The sequence below is a fragment of the Herpailurus yagouaroundi genome, unplaced genomic scaffold (assembly GCF_014898765.1).
Source record: "Herpailurus yagouaroundi ecotype Mexico unplaced genomic scaffold, PumYag 200, whole genome shotgun sequence".
Taxonomy (NCBI): domain Eukaryota; kingdom Metazoa; phylum Chordata; class Mammalia; order Carnivora; family Felidae; genus Herpailurus; species Herpailurus yagouaroundi.
In genome coordinates, this window is record NW_024412431.1 from 2,775,893 (window position 1) to 2,786,251 (window position 10,359).

At 51.1% G+C, this 10,359-nt stretch overlaps 1 protein-coding gene across 4 annotated transcripts in view; it reads right to left on the reverse strand.

Moving 5' to 3' along the window:
- The window catches only part of TYK2 (tyrosine kinase 2), a 24,790-nt gene extending 22,551 nt beyond the window's left edge, over positions 1 to 2,239 (reverse strand). For 2 of the 4 annotated variants that reach the window (XR_005783004.1, XM_040449860.1), the window contains exons 1-3: positions 2,157 to 2,239; positions 1,112 to 1,290; positions 631 to 846 (exon numbers count right to left, since the gene is read on the reverse strand). Coding sequence is in view for 3 of the 4 variants with exons in the window: in XM_040449860.1 (XP_040305794.1) it covers positions 631 to 826 (196 nt within the window). In the remaining variant the exon portion in view is untranslated. Of the gene's footprint in view, positions 1 to 630; positions 847 to 1,111; positions 1,291 to 1,960; positions 1,984 to 2,147 lie in introns of those variants that run through there. The other 2 variants (XM_040449861.1, XM_040449862.1) reach the window with 2 other exon arrangements.
- Between the last annotated feature and the right edge of the window lie 8,120 nt (positions 2,240 to 10,359).

Below are 10,359 nucleotides of genomic sequence, written 5' to 3' on the forward strand. Positions count from 1 at the left end.
TCTCTGTCCCAAAAAAAAAAAAAAAAAAAAAACAAAACATTGAAAAAAAAATGTTTTTATTTTATTTTTGAGGGAGAGACAGCGCGAGTGGGGGAGGCACAGAGCGAGAGAGGAAGACACAGAATCCAAAGCAGGCTCCAGGCTCCAAGCTGTCAGCACAGAGCCTGATGCGAGGTTCAAACCCACGGACTGTGAGATCACGGCCTGTGAGATCACGGCCTGAGCTGAAGTGGAACACTTAACCAACTGAGCCACCCAGGCGCCCCTGATTTATTTTTTTTTTTTAAGTAATCTCTACACCCAACCTGGGGCTTGAACTCACAACCCTGAGGTCAAGAGTCACATGCTCTACCAACTGAGCCAGCCAAGTGGCCTTTCCTGAATTTTTTATTTGTCTCCATCAGCCATCTCCGCTGTTTTCCTATTCATTGTGTTCCTTGCTGGTTTTCCTATTGGAATATCAGCTCTACAAAGGCAGAGCTCTACAAAGGGCTGGCACACTACAGTTCCTCACTCGATGTCTGCTGAATATTCGAATGGGCAGAAGGATGGATGGCTGGATGGGCCCAGCTGCTGCTCTCAGCACCCCCACCCCCCAACCCCACCACATGGCCGATGCCCCAGACTCACCGACTTTGTGTGCGATGTGGATGCAGACCTCCTCTGCGGTCAGTGTGGCCTCGCTGAAGGTGACCCAGGGGTCCCCGCCATCAGGGCCAGCCCAGTGCAGGAGGACCTTTAGGACTCCCCTGGAGACCATGGGCTGAGCCTCATCCCCATCAGGCCTGCTGTCCCTGGTGGTGGCACCCCAACGGCACAGAGGCATGCTCTTGACAGCTGGCTTGGCTGGGAAGAGACAGGCCATCAGCCCCCAGACCTTGACCTGACGTCCCCTCAACCTTCCACTCAGCCAGGCTAAGGCCTGAGGGGAAGATTCTGGAACCCCCTCTCTGTATGACCTCAGACACCCAATTCCTCTCCCTGAGCCTGTTTCTACATCTGTTTGATGGAGTTAGAGAACATGCCCGCACCTATTAGATCTGTCATGAACAATAACGAACCCCTTTATTGGACAGGTTTGCACCAATATAAAAACCTGTTTTGAACCCACCTTCCCAAAATCAACAGGCAGGCAGGTGTGGTGAGACAGACCAGGGGGGCAAATCTTGGATCTCTCCGTGTCAAATCAGACAAGTCACTTAGCCACACTGGGCCTCAGTTTCCCCATTGGAAAATGGAGATGCTGGGAGCATTGCCATGAAAAGATGGTTGTAACATCACAGCTCAGCCCTTAACGCAGGCATGAAAAAATAACAAATATGACAAAAACAAGAATAAAATCATTATTATTGCTTCCATCGTCCTTCTCTTACAGGCCAAGATTCCTGCCTCCCACATCTACCCCGGTGAGTAACCCCAGGTACTGCCGACTCCCCTGAGCCTAGGACAGGTTGTGTTTCATTTTCTCCCTTCAATCCAGCTGTGGGGTTTTTTTCTAGAGCCAGGCCCGGGCCTCAGGCCTCCAAGTCCTCCAGTTTTAAGACAAACAGTGATCCGGAGAAGAGAATGTCGTCATAGCACAATGTCAGATTCCTCAGCAATCAGCCCCTCTCTGAGCCTGTGTCCTCGTCTGGAAAATGGGCATATAACAGCCTCTCCTCCCTCAAAGCGTTGTTGGGAGGATTCAATGAGATGAGGCAGGGAGGGCGCTCAGCACAGGGCCTGGCAGGCTGTAAGTACTTAATAAATATTCGCTATTATTATGTGTTAACATTTGAGAAAATATGGTGGGGACGTCCATTTCCTCCTTCCTCATCCCCACCGGGTCCAGAGCCAGCTTTGCAAATGGGGTTGGAGGTCTCCACCCAGGAGGTCCGCATTGCCCGCCCCCCCCCCCCCAAACAAACACCCAAACCTCGAAACTTCGCTGGCAGGGGCAGGAACCACGAGGTGCACCCACCAGGCATTGACCAGTCACAAGGCAGCGGGTGTTGCTATCCTCACCCCCCCCCCCGCCCCCGCCCACCGGCCAAGCGCAGCCACTCCCCCCTCCCCTCCCCGCAACCCCCTCTTCCCTTCCGCCCGCTCCCCGCCTCCAGCCGCGACTCCAGCCGGCCGCTTCCCTCTAGAAGACCTCCCGGCGGCACCTGGCTCACCCTTTCCCGGACTCTGGCTAGGACCCGGGACCCCGCCCCACAGCCAAGGGCAGCCGCCGCCAAATTGCCGCCGAGACATCGCCTCCTATTGGCCACCTGAAATGGGCATAGTCATTGGCCGCCGCTGTGACCCGTCGCAGGTAACCATTGGTCCTTTCGTTGCAATGGAGGAGTTCCTATTGGTCCTCAGCTTCACTTCCCCCCCCCCAACCGCGATTGGCTGGGGCTGCTCCTGGATGCGCTTCAGCGTCAGCGACTGGCTGTTGGGGAAAGTGGGCGGAGATGCGGAAGGGGTGGCTCGCTGGGGCGGCTGGAGAGTGTGGCCTGCCAGTGACGCCTAAGCAATTGCCCACGCGGACGGTGGGCCAAAGTTAGGCTCTGGGACTTGGTGTAAACCCCATGTCCTTATCTTGGCGATCAAGGCTGCAGCCCAGCCAACCGCCATTCAGTCTTTCTTCGTCCTGTTATGTGACTCCATTCCATTCTGCCTCTCTTCCCTTGTCCCTGCCTGGCCAGCTCCACCTAGCTGGATGAAGACCTCCTCCACCCCACCCCACCCCACCCTCACCCCCATCCCACCCCACCCCCACCGCAAGGAGGCATTTTTGACCTACCTGCTCAAATCCTTTTCCTGATCACCTACACCTCTGAATCTGTCAAAGTAGCAGCTTGGATGTCCCACCAAGTTTTTTGGTTTTTGTTTTTTTGAGTGAGAGAGAGAGGGAGCACGTGCGTGAGAGGGGGAGGGAAAGAGAGAGAGAGAGAAAATATATATATATATATATATATATTTATTTTTTTTTTTTTTAGTTTATTTATTTTGAGAGAGAGAGAGCAGGGGCGGGTCAGAGGTGGAGGCCGGGAGAAAATCCCAAGCAGGCTCTTAACTGGCCGCGTGCGGAGCCGGACTGGGGCTAGAACCTATGATCTGTGAGATCATGACCTGAGCTAAAGTCAAGAGTCCTACGCTTAACCTACCGAGACCCCTGGCACACCAAGGGAGAGAGAGAGAGACTCTTAAGCAGGCTCCACACTCAGCGCGGGGCTCCATCCCACCACCCTGGGATTATGACCTGAGCCAAAAGCAAGAGACAGTGGCTCAACCTACTGAGCCACCCAGGTGCCCCTCCACCTTATCTGAGTTCTAATGGACACACAGCAAGTCGCTGTCCTTTACTCAAAAGGCTGTGCACCGAGTGTTTTCAGTGCATTATCTCATTTGGTCCTGGCAGCAGTCCACTGGGGGCTCATCCCCATTTCTCAGAGCAAGAAACTGAGGCACAGACAAGTGACAAAGACCCTCTCCTTGACCAAGCTAATCAGAGCACTCTTTTCGACTAGTCCTTGACCTTGGCCTGAGCCTATCTTCAGCCTGTTCCGTCCAGTCTGAGCAAAGAATCCTTTAAGTCGTCAGCCACTTTTGATATCTGATCAAGTTCCTCCCAGTTGGTGTCCACAGAAAACTGGAGAATTATTTGGTGTGGAAAACCCACATACTGGGTATCAGAAGTATTGTAAGTAGAGAAAGCTTTCCTTTAGCATGCATTAAAGAAAACTTTCATGGGCTTCGCCTGTGGGTCCAGTTTTAAAGAACAACAAGTAATAAGGCAACTACCCAGCCCAAGAAATAAACACTCACTCCTCCTCAGAAGCTCCTTGTTCTAAATCAGCAAACCCATCTTTCTGTCCCTTTGTCTGCTGTACTTTTCTTTGCAGTCTTTTTTCCCCCGAGTTTTTGTTTATTTTTGAGAGAGAGAGAGAGAGAGTGCATGCACGCGCATGTGCAAGCAGGGAGGAGCAGAGAGAGAGGAAGAGAGAAAATCCCAAGCTGGCTCCACACTGTTTGCCCAGAGCCCTACTTGGGGCTTGAACCCATGATCCTTGAGATCCTGACTTGAGCTGAGATCAAGAGTCTGATTCTTAACCAACTGAGCTACCTGGGCGCCCCTTTTTGCAGTCTTTTTTTTTTTTTTTTTTTTTTTAATGGGGCACTAATTTATTTATTTTTAAATGTTTATTTATTTTGAGAGAGAGTGTGTGAGAGCTGGGAAGGGACAGAGAGAGAGAGAGAGAGAGAGAGAGAGAGAGAGGGAAAGAAGATCCCAAGCAGGCTCCACACTGTCAGTGTTCGAAGCCTGATGTGGAGCTTGAACTCACAAACCGCAAGATCATGACCTGCGCTGATGATTTGGACGCTTAACTGACTGACTCACCCAGGCGCCCCACTTTGCAATCTTTATGACAATCTGACATTTCACTGGAAGTTTCTTTGAGCACTGATCTTCACGCCTGTCTTCCACTCTAGAAGGTCAGCTCCACAGCGGAGGGGTCCGTGTGGTTCTCCACTGCACCCTCAGCACCTGGAATTATGCCTGACACCCGGTAGGTGCCTAAGAAACTGGTGGGGTGAATGGCCTAGGGAGCCATTGGGTCTGACCTGCTGTCCTGCTTGCTGTGGAAGGGCTGACCGTGGCCTTCTGGCCTCAGCTTCCTTTCTGCCACGGGGAGTGCAGCGACAGGAAGCCAAAGGTGCCAAATGCTTTAACAGCCAGCTGAGTGAGGGGGGGGGACAGCCTCTACTGGGCCCAGAGCTGGCCCACAGAGCACAGAGTGAGTCCGGGACTGGGTGTCCAGCATCCCCGGAGGGATGGGAAATGGCAAGTGACTATTATGACTAATGATCATAATGATGGTAATAACCCCGGCAATAAGAATAAATCATAATAATAGCTCACATTGGCTCAGACTGGATGCCAGGCCCAGGGCTGAGTGCTTAGAGTTTAGGGAGCCCTCTCAGTTTCTTTTATTTATATTTATTTATTTATTTATTTCTAATGTTTTTAATGTTTACTTATTTTTGAGAGAGAGTGCAAGTGGGGGAGGGACAGAGAGAGAGAGAGAGAGAGAGAGAGAGAGAGAGAGACACAATCCGAAGCAGGCTCCAGGCCCTGAGCTGTCAGCCCAGGGCCCAACGTGGGGCTCGAACCCAGGAACCACGAGATCACGACCTGAGCCAAAGTCGGACGCCCAACCCACTGAACCACCCAGGTGCCCCTATATTTATTTATTTATTTATTTATTTATTTATTTATTTATTTTTAAGATTTTATTTTTAGGGGCGCCTGGGTGGCTCGGTGGGTTAAGTGTCAGACCATTGACTTTGGCTCAGGTCATGATCTCACGGTTCTTGGGATCAAGCCCCGCATTGGGCTCTGCACTGAGAGCGTGAAGCCTGCTGGAGAGTCTCTCTCCCCCACTCTCTCGCAAAATAAACAAATAAACATTAAAAAATAAAAGAGGCACGGAAGCGGCAGGGAAGGCTCAGATACTGCTCCCGGGGCCCAAGGCCTCCTTCTCAAACTCCTCTATCGCAGACAGATACACCAACCACCGGGGCTTACCCAGGACCAAGGGAGATTCCCAGGCTGGGGACTTCCGCGGTTAAAACTGCGACAGTCCTGAACGACCTGAGACAATTGGTCACTGGTGTCCAGCGGATTTTCAGGAGGAAGTTAGCACCGGGGGATTCCCCTGAGTCTGTGGGGAGGGGCCTCCCGGAGCTCCCAGCAGACCAGGGAAGAGCCAAGAGTTGATGAACTAAATTAGAATCTTTGTGTTCTTTTCAATTGGGGGATCTGTGGACCCGTCAGCCCCTTCCCCCAAACAGCCATTAGGTTGGTCAGTTTTCTGGGAACCCTTCCAAGGAACTGTCACACCCTGTCAGCCACACATGTGAATACAGGAGTCTAGTCAAGTCCCACCAGCGGCCTGAAACTAGACATTCTCTGCTTGTCTTGGGAGGAAACGGAGGAGTTAACGCACACGAAGGCCCGAACCAGAAGGTCTGGGTTCAAATCCCAGCTCAGTCACTGTGTGATCCCGGGCAGACACTCAGACACTGTGTGATCCCGGGCAGACGGGTCCACAGATCCTCCAATTGAAAAGAACACAAAGAGATTCTAATTTAGCTCATCAACTCTTGGCTCTTCCCTGGTCTGCTGGGAGCTCCGGGAGGCCCCTCCCCACAGACTCAGGGGAATCCCCCTGAAATATTTCAGGCACTCGAAAGGGGGTAGAACTTAAAAACATCAGCTAGGCAAAAGACGGAAACGACCCAGGTGTCCATCAGCAGATGAAGGGATACGCAAAATGTAACGTAGCCGTACGATGGAATATTACTGTCAGAACAGGGAATGAAGCTTTGACACGTGCTTCGTCCTACAACGTCAACGAGTCTTGAAAACATTGTGTGAAGTGCAGGAAGCCAGACGCAAAAGACAAATGATCCCAATTTATACCAGATCCCTAGAGGAGTCAGAGTCATAGAGAAAGAAAGAAGACGGTAGGAGCCAAGGGCAGGTGGAGGGGGAAGGGGAACACGTGTTTGATGGGGACAGGGTTTCAGTCTGGGAAGAAAAAGGAATTCTGGATACGGGCGGTGGTGATGGTTGCACCGCAGCGTGAATGTACTTAATGCCCCTGAACCATGAGCTTAAAAGTGGTTAAAATGGGAAATTTTACATATGTTTATTTTATCATAATTAATAAAGAAACAAAACGCCCACTCAGGAAAAAAGAAACAGCATAAATATAGTGGAGAATCTCTCGGCTTTTCACTTGGTGGGTAGGCAGGTAAGGGGCATGGGGGCTGGAGTAACTTGTTCTAGGCTCTGTCCCCAGGCCCCAGGATATTTGTTGCCTTAGAGCAGCTTTTCTAGAGGGCTTCCTTCTGTGGCCACAAGAGAACAAAATGCTTCATCCAGCTTCCATGTCCCTGGCTTCTGGTGGGTTCTACCAATGGGGGAGCCTGACCGGAGACCAGAAGTAGGAGTCCAGGAAGGGATATCTGTTCCCTTGCTCCCTCCCTGCCTGGTCACAGTTTGGGCAGTGGCTGTGCTGTGTCTCTGTGACCACATATTCTGCAAAGAGCACTTTCTTCATGGCTCCAGATCTCGGTGAGTTCTGCTAATTCTGTTTCCTGCACATACCCTTGAGCCTAGGATGTGGTGCCTCCCTGTGGTGGGCAGAATAAAAGACTTCCAAAGGTGTCCGTGTAGCATCTGAACTAATCCTTGGAATCTGTGAACATGTCAGGCTTCGTTAGGGAGAAGCATCACAAGGGAGCGTTACTAGTCTGCAGGCGGAAATTGAGGATGCTAATCAGTTGACCTTAAGGTAAGGAGATTATCCTGTTGGGTTCAAGGTCATCACAAGGATCCTTAAAAGTGGAAGGGGGAGGCAGAAAAAGAAATCAGAAGGGCACCTGGGTGGCTCAACCAGTTAAGCGGCTGACTCTTGGTTTCGGCTCCGGTCATGATCTCACAGTTCATGAGTTCAAGCCCCGCATTGGGCTCCACGCTGACAGTGTGGAGCCTGCTTGGGAATTCTCTCTCTCTCTCTGCCCCCGCCCCCCCCCCCCACTTTCAAAATAAATAAGTTTAAAAAAAGAAAAAGAAGTCGGAGTGATGTGATGTGAGAGTCTGACTTATTTTCACCATCTTTGAAGATGGCGTCAGGCCCCAAGCCAAGGACTGTGGGCAGCCTCTAGAAACTGGACAGGGCAAGGAAATGGATCCTACCCCGAGTTTTCAGAAGGATCGTAGCTCTGCCAATGTCTTAGTTTTAACCCAGTGACGCTCGTGTCAGACTTCTGGGCTGCAGAACTCTAAGATAATAAATTTGTGTTGAAGGTGCTAAGTTTGTGGTTGTTACAGCAGCTGTAGAAAATACATTTGAAGAATGCCTGTGTGGCTCAGTTGGTTGAGCATCTGACTTCGGCTCAGGTCGTGCTCTCACAGTTTGTGAGTTCAAGTCTCATGTCGGGCTCTGTACTGGCAGCTCAGAGCCTGGAACCAGTTTCAGATTCCGTGCCTCCCTCTCGCTGTCTGCCCGTCCCGCTGGCACTCTGTCTCTCCTAAGTAAACGTTTTGTTTTTTTTTTTTTTAATTAGAAAAACAAAACAAAACATCGGATATACATTTGTTGCTTCTCCAATCCCCCTGCCCCGCTCACATCCCTGACATCAACCCCTTGATTGCAATTGTTGTTAAACCCTTTTGAGTTGAATTCTGTCCAACCCCCCCCCCCCCCCGCTAAGACCCAGCGATCCTGCTTCCAGGAATTTTTCCTACAGGTAGGATGCCCGTACTCATGGGAAGCAGTGCACAAGGGTATTTCTTGCTTGCAAAGATAGAGACTGGGAAAACCCCAGATGTTAATCAAAAAGGGTGAAACCAACGCTGAGATAGGCGTATACTGGAGCTTTCTACACAGGATAGAAGGAATGAGGAAGTGTTGACGCTAAGGGGGGGTCGGTCTGCAGGTCTGTTGTTCAGTGAAAAAAAAAAAAAAAAAGATGCATTTCCGACTATAGGATATGCTGTTTTGGGTAAAAGAGAGGAGAGGGGGTAAGAACAAGTTTCTGAAAAGAAACTCTGGAAGTTGTCACAAGAAACCATGGACAGTGGGGTCCTGTGATTGGGGGAAGGGAACCGCCTGGGTAGATAATGAGCAGATATGGAGCTGTCTCCCTATTTCTTAATATTGCTTGATGTGTTTTAAATCCCGTGTCCTACGAGAGCCAACACTAGGGTGAGGCAGGTGAGGCTTGAAAGCAAAAGAGGGCACCAAAAAGCTCAGTAACCAAGATAAATACTTTAATGCAATATTTTTAAAAAGCACAATGAATGTGAAAAAAAAAAAAAAAACCACCCACGAACAAAATATTGAAATCTTAAGCAAAGAATCAGTAACAGTGCTGAGTTGTATTGGAGCCTGAGGCAGAAGGAAAAGCCAGTAATATGGATTCTACCTTGGAAAGTTTTCACAGTAAACAATGAACTTGCCAATCCTGGATGAATCCTGGACAGGCGAGATTTACCAAGGACCCTAGGATGCCTTCCTCCTGCCCAAGCCCTCTGGATCCCTGGCTGCCGTTCCCACCGTATGAAAAGCTTTAGGTGATGCCACTGGGGTTTGCAGCTCACTATTGCCCCCTGGTGGCAACCAACGTGCACCAATACCACCTAGAGGCTCTTTGCTTTGGTAGAGGTTTACTGACCGCCCACCGCGCGCCAGGACCCCTCCAGGGCACTGTGAGCACCTGAGGACCACGTGACACTGTTTGTGCCCTGGTGGTGCTCACAGCGCAAGGGAGAGGACGACGTGAGGTTGACAAAGCTTGGCACATGGCAGGTGAGGCGAGCCGAGCCGCCTGGCTGGAAGTGAGGGGCAACTCAGGTGGGTCAGGGAGGGCTCCTGGGAAAAAGTGGTACTGAGCTCTGGTCTGAGTGACAAGCAGCTGCCGGGAGTGGGGTCTCCTGGAAAGGGGCAGGCAGAGGGATTCACTGGTTGGTTTCATCTTAAACTGATGTCTTTGTTCATCATACTATTCTTGAGGCCCTTTTCTGTGGCCCAAACGTTCCGTTACTTTATAAAGGAACCCCGTGAGGGCTGCAGGGAAGGGTGTTTGGGTAAAGGGACAGACACACCAAGGCCGGCATTTTGAGCATCTAAGTGCCAGGCGCCATGCTTGCCCTGTGGTATGATGTCATTTTAGTACTGCCCCAGGAGAAAGGCACTAACATTACTCATTGTGCACAGGAGGGGTACACTGAGGCTAAGGAAGTTGCCAAGGTCACACTGATAAAGAGAAATTTAAAGTGCTCAAGAACCTGCAAGGAGAGAGGGAGAACAGAGGGGAGGACACGAGACCAGGGCAGAGAGAGAACCGGGCAGAAGGTGCACGCCTGTCTGCTGCAGAGAGGGCTTTTGGCTTCTGCTGGGAGGGAAGGATGTACCTTGTTCACGGCCACCCTCCGGCCACGGACTGTTGGGGTCTGGTGTGGAAGGGGGAGATGGGGAAGAGGCTGGGGCAGGCTGCAGGCCAGAGGTGACGGGGATCCAGACCAGGGAGGAGGTCACGGAGACCAAGGGCAGTGGTCAGAGATTGAAGACGATGTTCCTGAATGGGTGGCAGCAGGGGGCCTGGAGGACAAGCCACAGACAGTGGGGGGTGAGGCTGAGAACTCTAATGTAAAGGCATCCTGGGGAAGAATGTTCTAGGCAGTGGAATAGCTTGTGTAAGAAGAGCCTGGAACCAGAATAGAGATAGCTGGAGGATAAGGCCTGGGGCGACACAGGCCAGGCCTCTGACACTCACTGGGTTCCCCTCCCACCCCAAGAGAAGAGCTGTGTCAACAGC